The following is a 19,475-nucleotide window of genomic DNA, read 5'->3' as shown; positions in this document are numbered from 1 at the left end:
GTTTTGAAAAATTCTCAGCCAGTAACCACTTGGTTGTGAAAGTTCTTTGCTAAAAAGATCTTATCATATTGTCTGAGATTACCTATCCATTTAGCTATCTGACTGCAGATGAATGGTTGAGTGACAGGCAAATCTTTTGGAAATTCAGAGAGACCTATGAACTCTGTCAAGTGTGTATGTGGTTGTCTACCTTCTGCAAGTACTGACCACACTGCCAGCATCTGGCAGCCAGACTACCTTTCATTTCCTATTCTCCTTCTCATTCTTATTTGTACGTTCTGGGCTTCGAGCATGTTTCTTTTCACGGGATATTTATCTTTGCTTTTGTTCTACCTGACCTGCATGAGAACTAAACCAGAAAAGCTGCCTGCTCCTGAGGCAGTATGATGTGTGGCATATTGTAGAAGCCACAGCTTCACCACAAACACACTTGATCTTAGGGAAAGCATATTTTGTTCCTGTCCTATTTAATTCTAGTGCTTTGATATTACATTCAAGTAGTTGAATGAGTGCTGTGTTTTTAAATTAGAAGTCTGTATCAGTGAGTTAAATTTTAATTGAATATTCTACTTTAAGTTTCCTTCCCCTCCCTCCCACCTTCCCTCCTTCCCTTCCTTTCTTCCTTCCACTAAAAGCCGAGGTGACTACTGAATTATATCCCCAGCCCTTTTTATTTTCTATTTTGAGGCCAGGTCTCACTAAGTCGCCCAGGCTGGCCTCAAACTTGTGATCCTCCTGCCTCAGCCTCCCAAATCACTGGAATTATAGGCTTGAGCCACCAAACCCACTCTATCTAAAAAAATTTCAACATATAATATACATATAATTATATGCACTATGTTAGCAAGTAGCTTGCCAACAAGGGACTTCCATTTTGCCCAGGCATTATCAAGAACTGAATCCTCTGTTTGAAAGTATTCGAATTTCAAGATTAAAAGAATTCCCTGCACATTAGCTACTGACACCCTTACTTTTGAAACCTGGCTGCTCCTCCATGATTTACACTTCTGGTGCCTAGAACCACTAAACATGTTCATGTCACGGGACATTTGGATCTGCATCTACTTACCACGATGCTAGGCGAGTCGGCAGCTGGCTGCAGGAATACCCCTGGAAGCTGTTCCTACATCTGAGTGGCTAGCAGAAACTTAGCTATCCGTGGAAGTGATTGCAGTCACATAAATGTGGCCCCAATAAACCAAAACTAGATGTGTTCTCATCTTATATCTCCTAGGTCCCCAAAATGCCCACGGCCACTCTAATGTCACCTCACATACATAAAGGGAACGTGCCAGAGAGGAAGGTGGCCTAGAGAAGCACAAGATCTTGACAACTTTTGGCTAAGACATCTTAATTTGCAAATTTTATAGAAGCACATGACCTTGTGATGACATTGTGAAGGCTCCTACTCAGCATCTTTGGGAGGGGCCCTTTCAACAAAATGCCTCTGAAACTGAAGCCCTGACAAGAAGAAACCTTCTGATGTTGAACCCAAAGTCTATCTTAGGGAAGCGGCACCACTCCTCCTTAAGTCAGCTGGGTGAGACTGTTTACATCTGGTCTCCTGAAAACAGACAAAGCTACTCTGAAAATTCACTTATTGGCAAATGGTTATTGATTATCCACTTCCTCGGCCTGGCATTATGCTGCGGGTCAGGGCAGAGAAGGTGAAAATGTGGACTCTTGTTCTTGAAGAGGTCACTGTGTAGCAATGATCTCTGTATTCTGGCATGTGCCACATGTGAAACATGAACAGAGATTTAATGGCACTCTAAGAAAGAGGGCCGAGTTCCTCTAGATCTGAGAGTGTGCCAGGGGCAGGCCAAGAAAATGAGTGGTGAAGGTAGGAAGAGGTGATGTTTGAACTGCTAAAAGCTGAGGTGAGTTTAATGCAGGTACAGGAGTGCCCTCCAGCCTCCTCTATGGACTGAGAAAGGTCATGTTCAGTGATTTCCTAAAGCCTACAGGAGGATGGGGAGAAGGCTCAGCCCTCACTGCAGCCCAAGGGAGAGAAATTCCTAATCATTTCCTTTGGAAATGTCACCAACCTGTGAGTCCTCCCCCTGGTGGAGACATATGGAAATACAAACACCATATTCACTGCCCAGTCTATTAATTGGCAGCATTTATCACCTACATGGCATGCACCTATAAATTTTATTGATAAATAAAATAATATAGCATATACTTCACTACATATCTATAGATGTTGAAAGTAAATATACAATATATCAAAAATAAACAGAAGAAAATTTAGTATTTCCCCTCCTCACCCATACAGACCATCTCACTTAATCATGGAGCACACCACATCATTTTAGAGACATATAAAATCCACTGTTTTCTACTAGGGATGCAGATAAATGGTAGAACATTTGCCCAGCCTGCAAAAGGCCCTGGGTTCAGTCCCTGGCACTACAAAAACAGAAAAGTATGTTTTGCAAAAAACCACTGCTTTCAAATCATGCTTAAAAGCAGTATGTGATAGTAGTGAAAAATGTCAATTCAGAAGTCACATGTCTGGCTGCGAATTCTGGCTTCACCCCTTCCCAGCTGGCTGACAACCTCTCTGACTTAAAAATTCTTTTCTTTAAAACAGGACTGTTGGGCACCCATGTTCATTGCAGCATTCTTCACAACAGCCAAGAGGTGAAAGCAATCCAAATGCCATCACTGGAGGAATGGATAAGCAAACTATGGCTTAGCCGTACAATGGAATATTAGCCTTCAAAAGAGAAAGAAATCCTGCCACATGTCATAGCAGAGGTGAACCTAGAGGACATTATGTTAAGTGAACTAAGGCAATCACAAAATGACAAATCCTATATGATTCAGCCTATATGAGGTATCCAAAACAGTTAGGCTCACAGAAACAGAAAGTAGAATGGCTGTTGCCAGGAGCCAGAGACAGAAAGGAAACTGTTGATTTGGGAACACAGAGTTTCACCTTCACAAGATGAAAAACTTCTGGAAATCCGCTACACAACAATGTGAATGTACTGAAGACTCTTGAGCAGTACACCAAAAAAGGGCTAAGATGATCAAATGTATATTTTATAATTTCTAAAAGGATTAAAAAATAAATTTTCTAAAAAAGAATAATAGTATTCACCTCACAGATACCTTACAAAAATTAACTAATATAAAGCATTGAAATGGGTGCCTGGTACCTGGTAAATACTTTATAAACTGTTTATGATTATTTCCCTCAGTGACATTAAAATAATGTGGGTTTTTGTTTGGGTGGTTGGTTGGCTTTTGTACACTGTCTTAAAGAGCAATACAGATGAGATGAAAAAGAAAAGAAGGTGATCTTCAAAAGCGTGCATTTTCAAAAATGTGTAGGAGTTCCCTGGGCGAAGGGGAGGGGAGGCCATCTGCCAGCGCAGCTCCTCACCTCAACCACCTGACGAAGGCTTCCCACAGACACTGTTGATGCTCTTTCCCTCTCCTCAGCCTCTCTCTTGTTCCCAAGGGCTTTTTAACCTGCTGGCTGGAGAAAGGCCATGTAATAGCTGACATTTGCTCTCTGTCTCCTTATATGTCTTCTGTTACAGGGCCCAGAGAGTAAAGCCAGCCCCCTCCCCAGCCTTCCCAGTGGTCAGGAGTGGCCACGGGAACCCATTCTGTCCCAGCGCATGGGACAGACATTCATTTCTTTTTGTTCTGTCTCAACTGTTTGGGATGCTCGGAAGCTCAGTGACATCAGGATGCAAGGGTCACACCAAGGTTGAGAAGGGTGATGTACTGAATTTCCCTGGTGCCACACCAGCCCTGGGTGACCTCCCACCAGTGCTTAGCTGCCATTTGTAGGGGTATCTATCATTTGTTGCCAAACACACTGGATTAGTCGGGTCAGTAAAGGATGTACAAAGGTGAGGAATAAAGAAAGAAGGAAGGCCTGTCGAGGAGGAGCCCTGGGCATCCAATCCATCTCACATGCCTGCAGGGTCCTCAGAGCCTACACCTGCATTGGTGTTGGTTATTGCTGCCATCTGGTGGCAATATTTTGGAACCACTGCTTCAGGCCATGAACTGATTTTCCCTCAGCTCTTTCCTTCCACCTTTCATCCATCCATCTGTTCACTCATGCATTCCTCCTAAAAACATTTTGTGAGGACCTACTATGTGGGGCAAGTCCTTAAGAACACAACAAGGACATATGATAACGAGAGGGAACCCCCTGCTCCTGCCCCTTGAAACACATTTGGGAAAAGACAGCCATGAATCAAATTTAAAAAATGAAAAATTATGACTGGAAAGTTTGACAAGAGGAGAATCTGGTGCTTTGAAATAGAGATCTGACTTGGAGAGAAGAGTGGATATTGGGCAAAGCTCTCCTGATGAAGTGCTGTCTGGCCTGAGTTCTGAGAGATAAACTGGTCACAGGGAAGAAAGGCAGTTTCCTGGGTAGTGAGAGCAGTCATCTAAGAGATGCAAGGAAGGTGTGTGCTGAGGGTGAGCAGAAGAAGGCTGCGTGTCTGGGCCAGCCCTGAGCACAAGGCACTCTGGTTTCTGGACTGAGACTCTGGCTGCGGATTGGAGTTGCCATAGGGATCTTACCTGAGCGTGAGCTAAAGAGACATCCTCTGGCAGACATGCACAGAACGCTCCACACCAATGGCAGAACACCCTTGTCTCAGGTGCCCATGGGCTGTTCTCCAGGACAGACCACACACCAGACCATAAGACAAGGCTTTAAAGGATTTAAACCACAAAATGTGTTTTCAGATCACAATAGAGTGAAATTAAGATCGTTATTAGAAGGAAACCTGGGGAAATCCAAGATCTAGAAATTATGCAATACAACTCTTTCATCTCCATTTTATGGCTATGGAATGAAGCCTTTCTTTCTCCCCTTGTGTCTTGGACATTAATTTTTGCATAGGATGAGACTCCAAACCTAGGTTTGATAACACTTTTGTCTACAGATTTAAGTAAAACAACAGGACCATTTGAGTTTATCAACCTTTGTTTGAATTTCTGATTATTTCTACATCCATGGAAATGTAATACTGCTTGAATGGCTATGAGCATGTTCATACAGAAAGACCTCAAAAGCATAATTGGGAACTTCAATTAACATTAACTTTTCTGGGTCTCAGAGCCCTAATCTGTAGAATGGTGGGAGGTAAGTATAAATGGGTCTCTTTAAAGTTATAATTTTGAATTATTTTAATTCAACTGTAGTGAATTCCATCTTTGTTCTTTTTAGGGTTATCAAAGCACTTCAATGGGTATTTAATAGTTGCCATATGATCAATACAACTTGTTACATTATATCTTTTTGAGTATGACTCTTAGTCATTGTTTAAAACATTTTTATATATAACTTATTTAATCAATATAATAGCAATCTCTGAAGACAGCTAAAGTAATTCCCATTTTAAAAATGGAGATTCCAGAGTTGAGAGATGACATGATTCACCTCAGCTCAGATCCTTTGGACCTCTAAACACTTGATTTTTGGACTGCAGGACAATGAACTGATGACGATCTTTGCAAGGAAAGTTGTATCTGACTCTTCACTTTTAGAAATAAGATGACTTTTAGCAACACTAGACCACAGACAGCCCTTCTGCAAATTCAGCCGATCATTTCCAGCTCACCTGTCTCTCTGGATTCATGAGCAGCATTAAACAGAGTGCATGAAGGTTCCGATTTGCACTGTTTGAATTTGAGCTGAGGTAAAAATTAAACAAACCTTCTAGCTTCATTTGCCCTTAATTGACTTACAAAACCATTAATGTTGGAGGTCACAAAATAATGTATTTGGAGGGCAATACATTATTACTTTCCCACTAGTTTTGCTGTAGATATTCAGCTTTACACGGACACCTGTAGAACATGTGAGATATGTTTTGTCCAAAATTATAACACAAGGTTAACTTTTTACAATCTGACGTCTGTAAGCCCCGTAAAATTCCTCCGAATTGTTAGCTTGTAGTAACTAATAGTTGACCACAACAAAGATGGCGGAAGCGGCCTCACCAGGGCAACGGGATCACCAATCGTCAACCGCATCTGTATATTTAGTTCCGGCTTGTTTGACGTAACTTCCGCCTCGACGCGGCGTGGGAATCTCTCCCTGAGGTGTCCGCGAATTTACCGAGGTAGGTGAACCTAGCCTTCCCGGAGTGGTGCTACAGGCTTGGAAAGCATGCGGGCGCCACAGCATGGAGAGGGAAGATGGGACGTCCGTGGCCGTTGTCGCAGTTGTGACCGAGCGGCGGTTCGCTCAGCGGTACAGGGAATTTCTCGAGAAGCAGAAACTCTTGGATAGACGGCACCGCGTGGAAAAGATGCCCGACGGCACCGTGGCGCTACCGGTGCTGGGGGAGACGCTCCCCGCGCAGCTTCTGGAGGAGCTGAGGACTCGCGTGGCCCCGGGCAGCACGTGCGTGCTGACGCAGCTCCTGGATCCTCTTCCTTCAAAGAAGGCCCAGGGTTGTTCGCCTGCCCAGAGACTGTGTCTGGAGGTGAGGCGCTGGGTAGAGGGCCGGGGAGTGGCGTGGTCGGCTGAATTGGAGGCTGATTTGCCCCGATCTTGGCAACGACATGGTAACCTTTTGTTGTTGAATGAAGACTGTTTCCAAAACAAGCAGTGGAAAAATCTGGGACCAGAACTCTGGGAGACCGTTGCCTTGGCATTTGGCGTCCAGCGTTTAGCAAAACGAGGGCGGGTATTCCCGGATGGCACTCGAACTCCAGCGGTGACTCTGCTGCATGGCGACCATGGCTGGGTAGAGCATGTGGATAATGGCATCCGATATAAGTTTGACGTGACCCAGTGCATGTTCTCCTTCGGAAACATCACTGAAAAGCTGCGAGTGGCATCGCTGCCCTGTGCTGGACAAGTGCTGGTGGATCTCTATGCAGGGATTGGTTATTTTACATTGCCCTTCCTAGTTCATGCTGGTGCTGCCTTTGTCCACGCCTGTGAGTGGAACCCCCATGCTGTAGTCGCTCTGAGAAATAATCTGGAGATCAACGGAGTAGCAGATCGGTGCCAAATACACTTTGGGGATAACAGGAAGCTGAAGCTCTCAAGCATTGCAGATAGGGTGAACCTGGGTCTGATTCCCAGTTCAGAAGAAGGCTGGCCCATTGCCTGCCAGGTGCTACGACAGGATACTGGGGGCATTTTGCATGTCCATCAAAATGTGGAATCTTTCCCAGGGAAGAATCCCCAGCCTCCTGGAAGTAGCAAAATGGAGAAAGAACATTGGCCTTATCCTCAGAAAATTATCACCAATGAATGGGAAAATGGAACTGCCAGAGATTTTAGGAGGAAACTGCTTTCACAAGCCACCAAGCTAGAGTGGCAAAGGTGGGCAGAATCTGCAGAAACTCGAATTGCCACTCTTCTTCAGCAGGTGCATGGGAAACCATGGAAGACACAAATCCTGCACATCCAACCGGTGAAATCTTATGCTCCCCATGTGGATCACATAGTTCTGGATCTGGAATGTCGCCCAGTCCTATAGTTGACTAGAGGAGGTGGATTCAGTGAGTGACACAAGGGATCCAAGGGGCCCTTAATGCTTCACTCAGGCTGGCCCTTAAGGCTTTAACTCAGGCTGGTCTCTCTCTCTTTTTTTTTTTTTTTTCTGGAGATCTTTTTAAATATTTTGTGGCTTGAAAGCAGACTCTAGACCAACCCAAATAATTTCATTTGACTTCCATTGATCACATTGGGAATGTGCTAAATATCTAGGAAAAACAGCATGGCTTTTTAAAAATAAGTTTAATCTGTGTAATCATAAAGTTCAGAATTCTGACCTCATTCTGACCTTGAGTACATGGTTTCAATATTCATTTGGTCATGGATTTCCTTGAAAAAAATTAGGGTTTCTTTGTAATATTTCACATGGCTGTTATCTAATAAGCAGTTATACACAAGTATTGGTTATTCTAAAGTGGAAAATACTGTTCCCCAAATCAGTCTAGCTACTGGAGAAATCTGCTGGAGAAGAGACCAGTGAGGAAGCTTCTGTGCTTGTCCTGGTGTGAGGTTGGGATGGCTTGGACTACAGTGTGAGATGGTGTGAGATGATTTTATTTGAAAAATAAAATCAGTGGACTCAAGTATGAATCCAAATCAAGACAATGCCGTTTTGTTGTTATGACTAAATTAGGGAGGGAATGAGAGTGGGGGTAATTAACTCCATTCTTCCAATTTAGCATTCCTAAATGAATGTAGGGGAGATGTCATAAAGTTTGTCGTGGTAGAAAAAGGATTAAAATCACTGCCTAAATCATAGGAAATCCAAATTTCTAGTGTTAAGCTGTGTAATCACTGTCAGTTGTTAGCACTATGGCTCCATTTATGCAACTCCTGGCTCTATGTAAGTGTGACCTGAGGCAAGATTTAGTTTCTTCACCTGTATATTAGGTCAACGATCATACATGTCCTGTAGGGTAGCTGATAGGTTTAAGTGAATTAACATATCATCAGAGTAATTGGCATATCTACTTCATTAATTCATTGTCAGCCTTGTATGCAGTAACCACATTTCCTAATTTGGCAGTGAGGGATTTCTATACATTTAGTTTATGTGAATCAGAATGTCAGTATGTTGAAGAAACAGGTACACTCCTGGGTTCAGTGCAGCACTATTCCCAATAGCCAAGAAATGAAAATAGCCTGAGTGTCTTCAACTGATGAATAGATAAAGAAAATGTGGTACCTATACACAATGGGATACTATTCAGCCATCAAAAAGAATGAAATCCTGTCATTTGTGATGATATGAATGAAACTGGAAATTATTATGTTACAGGAAATAATCCAGGCACAGAAAGACAAGTACCACATTATCTCACTTATATATGGAATCTAAAGAGTTGATTTCTTAGAAGTTGAGATGGAAAGGTGGCTACCAGAGGCTGGGGACAGTAGGGAAAGGTTACTGGATGGAACTAAATTACCATTAGAGGAAATGAGTTCCAGTGTGCTGTTATATACAGATAATAGTAGTGTACTGTATTTCAAAAAGCTAGAAGACTTTGAATGTCTTCATTATAAAGAAATGAAAACTAAGGAGACAGATGTTGGACCAGGTTTAAATATTACATAACATAGTGTATACATATATTGAAACATTACATGGTACAATGTTTATGTTTTTACCAGTTAAAAGTAAATGTCATTGAAAAAAAATAAGAAAACTTGGAAAATCTTTAGGAAGGAAAGCTAGAGCTGAATTTTAACTTTGAGTTGAGGTAAATCAGGTAAAGGCAGAGGAAGTAAGAACTCCTTAGACTCTTCTTCAGGCTAGGCCTTTTCTGTCTTCAGGGAAACATTCTCTTGGGCTTACCATGCAGTTGCTATTGAGTCCTTCCTCTAGCCCCTTCTCCACATTCTTAAAGGGCTCCCCTTTCATTGGGGCTCATTGTGAATCCACTCACCACAGGAGACACTGAAGTTTACTCACTGTACCCATCTGAGTCCCTCTTTCTCCTAAAAAAAGAAGGGCTGCCTCCCCTGTGTCTTTAGTAGCAAGGAGATGAAGGCTGAAGTCCCCAGGGAGGACTTGGGGTCTCTGACCTTGAAGAAGAGCAGCCATCTCTCCAGGCATGCTAGAGTAGGATTGTAGGACTCGATTTCCTAAGGATATCCTTGATCAACTACACCAGCCCTGAAAGTTCTAATTGCTAAACTTCTTTTCACATAAAAATAAAAATAAATCTGCAAACCCACCCCTACTCCCACATTCATATAAACAGACCTATTTAAGTTATGATTTGTATTTTTTTTTAACTTACAGGCAATAAATACTTCTACCTGGTATTTTGAATAGTGGATTGGCCAGATGTATAAGACATATGATAGAGGTAACAAAACCAGCAGTGGGGGAATGCTCACACCCAAAACAGGGCATTTTGAAATCAAAGTTCCTTTTCAGATATTGCAACGGTTAATGCTGCCATCTGGTGGACATGCTGTGGAAATATAAACTGTGCCTCCATGGTCTGTCTTTATTCTCCTTTCCTTCTCTTCACCTTTCCACAAATGTTTTTGAGCCTGAACAATATATCATATACTGTGGCAACCACTGGGAATAAAATAATAAGCAAACCAGACAACAATAAAATAGTAAACAAACAATCCCAGTCTCCATGGATAGGCCTTAATCAAATAATCACACCACTCACATACAGTTCATGTAACAACTCATATTCTAGTAAATGCTGGGAGGGGAGGTTCATGGTGCAAACGGAAGTCAGGAGGAGGGTTGACGTGGTCAGGAAGGTCAGAAAGAGCTGCCCCAGAAACATGATAGTTGAGAGCTGAAGAGCAAGTAGAATTAAGTGAGTGGACCATGGGACAGCATTCCAGGAGTGAAGGCAGGGTGTGCAGGTGCCCAGTAGAGGGGCTGGGGACCGAAATAAAGGGAGAAGAAGAGACAAGGGGTAAAGATGTGCTAACCAAGCAGCCAAGTTGAGTAGGAAGGGGCGTCATGGAAATGTCTTAAGTAAAAATAGGACATGGTTAAACTGAGGTTTTATAAATTCACAGTTTATCAGAATCCCAGTGTTCTAAAATGCTTTAGAATATACTTAAGGCACACTCAACCTCCCAAGAGTCTTTAATCTATCCATCCTTATTTCCAACAACTGTGTGACATGGTACTGTGCAAGAAATTAGCCTCATATACGTGGTTCATAATGAAGAATGTGTTTATGTTCATGAAAGAAAGGCTGGCCTCAGAATGAGTTGGCATATATTCTCATTTTTTTTGCAAAAGTGTGTAGAACTATTATTACTTCTCTCTCTTCCTCTCCCTTTTCTCTCCTGTCTAGTATTCTACTCTGTGAACTCCAGTTGCCTTGGGATCCTGGCTAGGCCTACACTTGGATTCTCCTTCCCTGTGCCACAGCCTGGAAATTTTCTTCAGGCAGTAGCTGGAGCAATTGTATGACTCATTTGGTATACTTTTCATCGCTGATGAATCATCACCCTTCAAGGCTTATGTACAATTCCCTGACAGTCATCTTTTTTTCTCATGTGTTTTACCAGTTTTTTTAAACTTTAAAGTTTGTAATAGTTGTGTACTTTCAAAGTCATTTTAGAAATTCACTCTAGTAATACTATGCACATGTACTTCAGTTGACAAAAATATCAATATGAGAAGCACATAAGAATTTTTTGCTAAAACTGTTTAGAATGCTTACTTATGAAGGGAATATTAAAGTATTAAAAATGCAATGACATGTTTTTCTGATTAGACATGACAGTAACTTACAGAATTTCTTGATCATCACACACAATGTCAGTCCAAAAAGTGTCAAAATAGATATTTGTCTCTTGACTTTTTAAAGGTCATGGTTGAATCAAAAGTAAAAAAAAAATGTTGAATGAATTAAGGCTCCAACTAAATGTTGCATGCACTCTTCCCTGCCTTCTCCTGCTCACTATTGCATTAGGTAGGTCAGTGGATACATATGGGTGGAGAGACTACCCCAATTCCTATTTTTTTAGTAGTTTCTATTTTTTTTTAAAAGCCTTACTTAAACATGTTTAAAAACTCAAAGGTAACAATAAGTGTTGGCGAGGATGTGGGGAAAAAGGTATACTCATACACTGCTGGTGGGACTGCAAATTGGTGCAGCTAATATGGAAAGCAGTATGAAGATTTCTGGGAAAATTGGGAATGGAACCACCATTTGACCCAGCTATCCCTCTCTCCTTGTCCTATACCAAAGACTTAAAAACAGTATACTACAGGGACACAGCCACATCAATGTTTATATCAGCACAATTCACAATAGCTAAACTGTGGAACTAACTAGAGGCCCTCTGACAGATGAATGGAGTAAAAATATGGCATATATACACAAGGCAATATTACTCAGCAATAAAATAGAATTAAATCATGGCATTTGCAGGTAAATGGATGGAATTAGAGAAGATAGTGCTAAGTGAAGTTAGCCAATCCCAAAAAACCAAATGCCAAAAGTTTTCTCTGATACAAGGAGGCTGATTCATAGCGGGGTAGGGAGAGGGAGCATGGGAGGAATAGACGAACTCTAGATAGGGCAGAGGGGTGGGAGGGGAAGGGAGGAGGCATAGGGTTAGAAATGATGGTGGAATGTGATGATCATTATTATCCAAAGTACATGTATAAAGACATGAATTGGTATGAATATACTGTGTATACAACCAGAGATATGGAAAATTGTGCTGTATACATGTAATAAGAATTGTAATGCATTCCTGTGTCACATATAAATAAAAAAATTAATTAAAAAAAACTCAAAGGTAACAAAACCTGTTATAAAAAAACCGAAAACAACAGTCCTGCAACACTATAATGAAGCAACTCTTTCCCTCTCATTCTGGGTGCCTACTTTCATCGATTTCAAATAGGCCTGTGGCAAAGGAGATAGACCTAGCCAACACAAACCAAGAGGAGACATGAACATATGCATGGAACTGGTCCTAAGGGTACTGGAGCAGAAGCTGTTAGAATTCATGGTGGACAGACAATGGTGCACGTTTATAGTCTTGCCCTAGGATTATGTAACTCTTCCATCTTCTATAATAATATAGTCTGAACATGCCACAAAAGGTCACATTGACCTACTACATTGATGACACTGTGCTGTCAGATAAACAGTAAGCATAGTATACACTGGAGAATGGGAATAATCCCTAATAAGATCCAGCAGCCTGTAATATCTTTTATTACAATTATATTTTTAGGATCCAGTAGTTTTCTTAAGGGCCAAGATATCTCCTTCACAGTAAAAAACAAATCATTGCATGTCATCCACTCATTCACCCAAATTATTCCACCATGAAAGAATCATACTGAGCTCTTCAGGCCTCTTTGTGGCAACTCAGAACTTGGGGATACTGTTCTGACTCATAAACTGGGTGAGGCTGAAAAGTACCAGTTTTCATTGTGACCCAGAGCACGTAAAGGCTATATGGCAGGTAAAGCCTGCAATGTAATTAGTACTGTTGCTCACTCACACAGGCCATTCAATCCAGGAGATTCTGTGGTAAAAGTACTTGTGAAGAGAAAAATAGCCAGGAAGTTTATGGCAAGCTCCAGAGGGAGAATCACAAGGTACACAGAACATAAGTGTTCTGAAGCAAGGTTCATCATCTGCAGGAGCAAACCACATATCAAAAATTTAAAAATGAAAATAAAAAAAAATGAAAAACAAAACCCCCCACCAGCTCTGTGCATGATAATGGGCCTTAGTAGGATCTGAGCATATCAAGTGATCATGTGGTCAGTTTCCCACCACAAGCTGGGTTTTGTCAGACTCACCAGTCAACCCCCCTCTGGAACTGATGACAGTAAGGGTCAGAGAAAACAGGTGGCATAGGCAGGTGGTATAACTTTAACAATGTCTATATGTCAGCTCACAGTTATGGCCACTTGAGGGGCTCTTACAGCTAGTAGATAGAGGCAAAAAAAGGGTAGTTAACTTGGCTGAGTTTTCTTGGACTATCAGTTCAAAACAATGATGGATTGCTCCCGTCTAGGGCTCACTCAGTAGTGGTCTTAAAAGACAACAGTGAGGGGAATGCTTCCAAAAGCAGTATTCCTGTTCATTGACTTTGGGAAAAGAAGTGGCCTGAAGTAAGAGTATACTTTCATGGCAAGTGGCAAATAGGTTAGCTGGCTGATCAGGGGTCTGGAATGAGAAAGAATGGAATATAGGGAAAAGGAAACTGGAGAAGTAGCTGTGGAGAAAATCATGAGATGGAACACAAAGATCCTGGTGTTGTGTGATAGTGCCTACTAAAGTTAATCTATTGTGTAAGAGGCACTAAGCAACCATCAGACAGGAAGACTTCATTGGTGAATTTCAGCACCCATATCTATCAACTCCCCCAGTAGAGGCACAATGGGCTCATGAACAAAGTAGTCCTCTTGCAGGGAGGCAAGCTCATGAGAGGCCAACAGCACTGCTTCACTTGCCAAGTAGCCACTCCTTAATGTTAACCACTGCCTCTGATCTAGTGCCACTCCTCAAGGAAGCCAAGCTACTTGTCATCAGGTTATACTGGATCCTCCATCCTGGAAGGTGCACTGATGCACCTTGACAACAAACTGCCTATTTCCACATGCATTTGCCTTTCTTGCCCATACGATGCCGGCCAAAAATACTGTCCAAGGTTTACAGGTGTTTGATCCATCAATACTCAACTGCCTTTGACCTACGGACCTGGTTTACAGCAAAGGAGGGGTGTCACTGGGCAAATGACCATGGGATCCACGGCTCCTATCATGTAATACACATGACCCAGAAAATGCTGATCAGATGGAATGGTGTAAAAAAACTTTTGAGGTTGAAACTGATGCAAAAGCTTGAAGAGAATTCCCGAAGAGGAAATGCCACCCCAGGACTCAGTATGCACACTGAATCAATACCCATCATATGGTACTGTGTTCCATATAGATAGAATATGTATTTGGGGATGAAAGAGTAAAAATAGAATTCCCACTATGGGATGGCTGAACAAAGGCCCCCAAATATGTCCGTATCCTGCTACCTGGAATCTTCAAATATGTTACCTTACAGGTAAAAGGGATTTTGCAGGCCTGGTTAAGTTAATGCTCTGAACATAGGGAGATTATCCTGGATTATCACAAAGTTTCTTATATAAGAGAGAGAGGCAGGTTCATCTAGTAGATGCAACAACTTAAGCAGGAGGTTGGAGTGATGAAGGAGCCATGAGCCCGGGAATGTGGTAGGTGGCCTTGAGAAACTGAAAAAGTCAAGGAAGTAGAATTTCCCCTGAAACCTCCGGAAGAAAACAGCCCTTCTGACACTTGGATTTTAGACTTCTGACTTCCAGAACTATAAGAAAGTGGGGCTGGGGGTGTGGCTCAAGCGGTAGCGCGCTCGCCTGGCATGCGTGCGGCCCGGGTTCGATCCTCAGCACCACATACCAACAAAGATGTTGTGTCCGCCGAGAACTAAAAAAAATAAATAAATATTAAAAATTCTCTCTCTCTCTCTCTCTCCCCTCTCACTCTCTCTTTAAAAAAAAAAAAAAAGAACTATAAGAAAGTGAATTTGAAACCACTGTTTACAGTAATTTGTTACAGCAGCAATAGGAAATCAACACACCCACTCCTAGTATCCTGTGTGGGTGTTTGTGTCTCTCAGTCCTACAATTTGGTGAGTCGAAAGGTCCTGATTCCCAACAGAGCGACTCATTCATCAACAGACAAAATAATTGACCCTCTAAACTGTAACCTGCTGTTTCCCAGTCATTTCAGGTTTCTTGTTACAACAGACCAGTGGGCAAGGAAGGGTCACATCCTGGTTGTGGTCACCGAAACTGATCAAGAGGAAGGATCACTGTTACACCAAGGGCAGAAAGGAAATGTCTTCCACCCAAGGCATCTGCTAGAGTTCTCTTGGTATTTTCCTACCCAATATTGAGAGTAAAATGGATGACTTCCAAAATGGCAAAGTATCTCCTACCACTGTCCAAAAACCTATCAAATTTAACTTTTTAAAAACTCTAAAAAGTAATTAAAAACTTGCAATAATCCAAGGAGCATTTATTCAAGAAAAATAGCTAAACCCTGGTTAAAAAAGGAAGCATTTGAACTTGCCCTATTTCCATCCCCCACCTCTAAAATACTAGAAAGAAGTGATGTAGCAAACCACCCTGCCACGTTCCCAACTTTAGTGAGAATGCCTCTACAGTGTTTTGCAGTTAAGGGATATGCTATTGTTTGTTAGGCAATATCCAAAGTCCCATTATATTGCTGGGTTTTTAAAAATCCTTTTCCCACTGCACTTTTATCTTAAATCAGGTGACTGTATCTATGTAGGACTTTTTCTAGACTTTTTAATCTGTTCCATGGGTTGGTTTTTTTTTATCCATGCACCAATACCATTGTGTTGTCATTACTACAGCTTTAAAATAGCCTGACATCTGATAGTAAAAGATATTTCAACTTTGTTCTTCAATGTTGCCTTGTCTTTATGGACCTTTTCCATTCCCCTATGAATTTTAGAATCAGCTTGTCACATTCAAGGAAAATGAATCTACTGAGATCTTTAAAAGTTAGGATTACATTGAATCCATAAGTTGAAGTCTTTACAATACCAAAACCTCTCTCTGAAGCTTTTATCCAACTCAGTTGGTATAGCTTTTGTTATGGTTTTGATATGAGGTGCTCCTCCAAAAGCTCACACATGAGATGATGCAAGAATATTCAGTGGTGAATTTATGGAGATAAATATAAATAAAAGTCGCATTAAAACAAAATTATTTAAGTGATTAAAAAAGAAAATTCAGAGGTGAAGATTAGATTGATTATAAGAGTTGTACCATAATCAGTGGATTAATCTGATAGGGATTAACTGAGCGGTACCTGTAGGCAGGTAAAGTATGCCTGGAAGAGGGATATCACTGGGGACTTGCCTTTAGGGTATATTTTGTCCCTAGTGAGCAGAGATTTCCACCTCCACCCCCCCCCCCCACACACACACACAAACCCTTCTGTCTGCTTCCTAATAGCCATATCCTGAGCTGCTTTCCTCTGCCATACTCTTCCCCATGAGAGCTACAGAATTGGCTATTTGTCTGTGACCTCTGAAGCCATGAGCCCTAAATAAACTTTTATTTCTCTTATATTTCTTGTTGAATCTTTTGATCACAAAGATTAAAAAGCTAACTAAAACAGCTGTGAAATGAGAAGTGATCATCAGAAGACTGTGAACTACTGGGACCCTACCTTGGGTGAAGGGTCCCATAATCTCCAACTGCCAGTGGGATACTAAGTCATGTGCTGCATAATGTTTTGGTCAACAATAGACCACATATATGACCATGGTCCCATAGGATTATATCACCTAGTGTCACCATAGCCATATTAATTTGTGTAAGTATGCTCTGTGGTGTTTTCAAAAAGATGAAATTGCCTTAATGACACGTTTCTCAGAATGGATCCCCTCATTCAGTGACACATGACTATATATGTTCATGTTCTCTGGGCTGCCTGCCTTGAGAGATGTTTTTAATTTAATATTACTTATACTCTTCCTCTCAACAGTATCTCAGTTCTTATATTATGCTTGACCACCACCCTAGACAAACATTTTTTCATTTATTTTCTAATGTACAATAAATCCTACTTAAGGATTATCTCACATAACAACTTTATATAGAGAGTCACTGCAAAATGTCACGTATAATAATACTGAGGTGCCAATAAATATTCCTCCTAAAATTTGTTAGGACATAACTGAACTTAAGCTATGTTGACTCCATTTTAATTTTTCATTTTTGGTGCTGGGAATTCGACGTAGGGCCTTGAGTATGCTAAAAAGTGCTCTACTACTGAGCTACATCTCCAGCCCCTGAAATATACTTTTTAATTATTTTAACAAGCATGAAAAATTACTTGCCAAGGATCAGATCTTATGCTCTGGAATCAGAAAAATATTAGTTATAAGCCTAGTTCTGCCACTATTATTGACTAGTTCTGGGTCCTTGGACAAATCTAATAAGGCTTAATTAGATTATATAGGCCTTTCATAATATCTCAACTGGTGATATTAAGCTTTTTTTCTTTTCTCCCAGAAGAACATACTGAAGATTAGACAGGTTGCATACTTTATCCAAAACAGAGAACTAGTAAAGAGGAGAACTGGGCTGGTACTGCTGAACACATAGAAAGTGTTCATCAATATCTGTTAACCAAAAGTTAGTCAATATACACCCAATATTGACTCAAATACCATATATTCTCTTTTGTTAACTAAACACAGACTCTTCCTATTTATTTGGCATTTAAAAAACCAGAAGATTCTAATAGTTGAATTTTGATTGGTATGTTTGAGTTTTACTTTAATTTCCAAGTTTGGAGACAAAGTTATAGTATGTATTTTGTCTCTCAGTCCCTGCTCTTCATATCAGCATCCTTATCTTCCATTTGAAGGAAATACTTAACACACTGTTGGAAGTGTCTATGTGTGGGAGGGTGGTGATGGTGGCGGCGTTCTAGTTAAGTGCTTGTTTTCCATTACTCCTTTATCTCAATGATATCTGGACACCACATTACATTTTCGCTCCTACTAAGGAAGCTAGGTACAGGTATATGATCCAATAAAATTAACCAATTGGATGCTTTTTCCTGGGACTTGAAAAATAATCAAAATAAACCTCTAATGAATTTGCTTTTTGCTTAAGAGAGTCAAGAATCAGTTTTTGTTGCTTGAAATATAAACTTGACTAATGAATATCCTCTGAAAATTCAATCTAGGTTTTACCCATCTTTCATATAAAGGATTTGAAAGCTGCAAAAAGGTTTTTTGAAACATCAAAGCCAAATGAACAGAGGCTGGGGTTTTGGCTCAGTGTAGGGTGCTTCCCTAGCATGTGTGAGGCACTGAGTTCAATTCTTAGCACTGCATATAAATAAATAAAATAAAGGTCCATTGACAATAAAAATATTTTTTTAAAAAAGCCAAATGAACAGATTGTATTTTTGAATGCAGGTGTTCTATGTGTGAATATATACCCACACACCACACTCTTCCAGATATCATTGTGATAAAGGTGCAATGGAGTTGTGCAAAGTTCAAACAATGTAGAAAACAAGCAAAAATTAGATTCAGTGAATTGCAGCTATTTGAAAATTTATCTTTTATCTTAAGAATTCCTAAGCTCTCTATAAATTTCCTCATCTATACAAATTTCATTTTAAGGTAGTATTTTAAATTTAGTTTTAAGGTAGTATTTTTAAATACTTGACAGAATTTTATTCAAACTTTTATAGTTGGGGAAAGTGAAGTCATTGTTTACAGACTTGTTCAAAGTTCTATGTAAGAGAAGAATGACAATGTGACCACTAATTAATCTGTGTTAGAAACAACTTCTCCTTCGTTTTTAAATGGAAGGCTTTATGAAATAGAAGGCAATTTTCCATGTCATCCTTGGCCAGGGGCCATGCTAATCATCTCTGGAACATTCTAATTGTTTTGTTAGTATGTTACCAAAGGGAGCAAATAGAAACTATTCCACTAATAAGATTTTACTTCAAATTAAGATTAGAAGTAAATTAAAACATTGATAACAAAGGAATAAAGTAGTTCATTTTAAAATATTTTTATTTAATATTTATAACACTTAACTTTTAAAATAAAAATAAGAGGAAAGCCCATGAACACAGTGGTACTCACCTCCTGTCTCCTCTACTACATTTTTAAGAATATTCCTTGTGGACCTTTTTCCTCCATAATGACTTCATTCTTTTTGCTTTAAATTGCACCCAGGGAGGAATAAGAGATGAGTTGAGTAGCTAATTTACCTCTCTGAAGTTCTCATAAGGCTTCATAATTCTCCCACATTACCAGGTTTGCTTTCCTTTGGGAATTTTGTCATAACCACAAGATTATTCCCCATATGTACAGTTAGGAAAATTAACCTGGCAGCAGTAAACAGACTGGATTCAAAAAGATAGCAACTGTAATGAGGATATTAC

The 19,475-nt window shown here is 40.5% G+C and overlaps 1 protein-coding gene and 1 pseudogene across 1 annotated transcript; one reads left to right on the top strand and one right to left on the bottom strand.

Annotated features, from left to right (window-relative positions):
• The first annotated feature begins 6,045 nt into the window (after nucleotides 1-6,045).
• Tyw2 (tRNA wybutosine-synthesizing protein 2) lies at nucleotides 6,046-12,022 on the top strand. Its single transcript, XM_026407760.2, has 2 exons — nucleotides 6,046-7,509; nucleotides 10,807-12,022. The coding sequence occupies exon 1, from the start codon at nucleotides 6,177-6,179 to the stop codon at nucleotides 7,485-7,487; it is 1,311 nt and encodes a 436-aa protein (XP_026263545.1). The 5' UTR covers nucleotides 6,046-6,176; the 3' UTR covers nucleotides 7,488-7,509; nucleotides 10,807-12,022.
• Nucleotides 12,023-18,899: 6,877 nt separating this feature from the next.
• On the bottom strand, nucleotides 18,900-18,990 carry LOC113196159 (U6 spliceosomal RNA; annotated as a pseudogene).
• Nucleotides 18,991-19,475: the final 485 nt, after the last annotated feature.

This window comes from Urocitellus parryii, chromosome 7 (assembly GCF_045843805.1).
Source record: "Urocitellus parryii isolate mUroPar1 chromosome 7, mUroPar1.hap1, whole genome shotgun sequence".
Classification (NCBI taxonomy): domain Eukaryota; kingdom Metazoa; phylum Chordata; class Mammalia; order Rodentia; family Sciuridae; genus Urocitellus; species Urocitellus parryii.
Note: the sequence above shows the minus strand (reverse complement) of the source record. Positions and strands in the feature narration are given on the sequence as shown.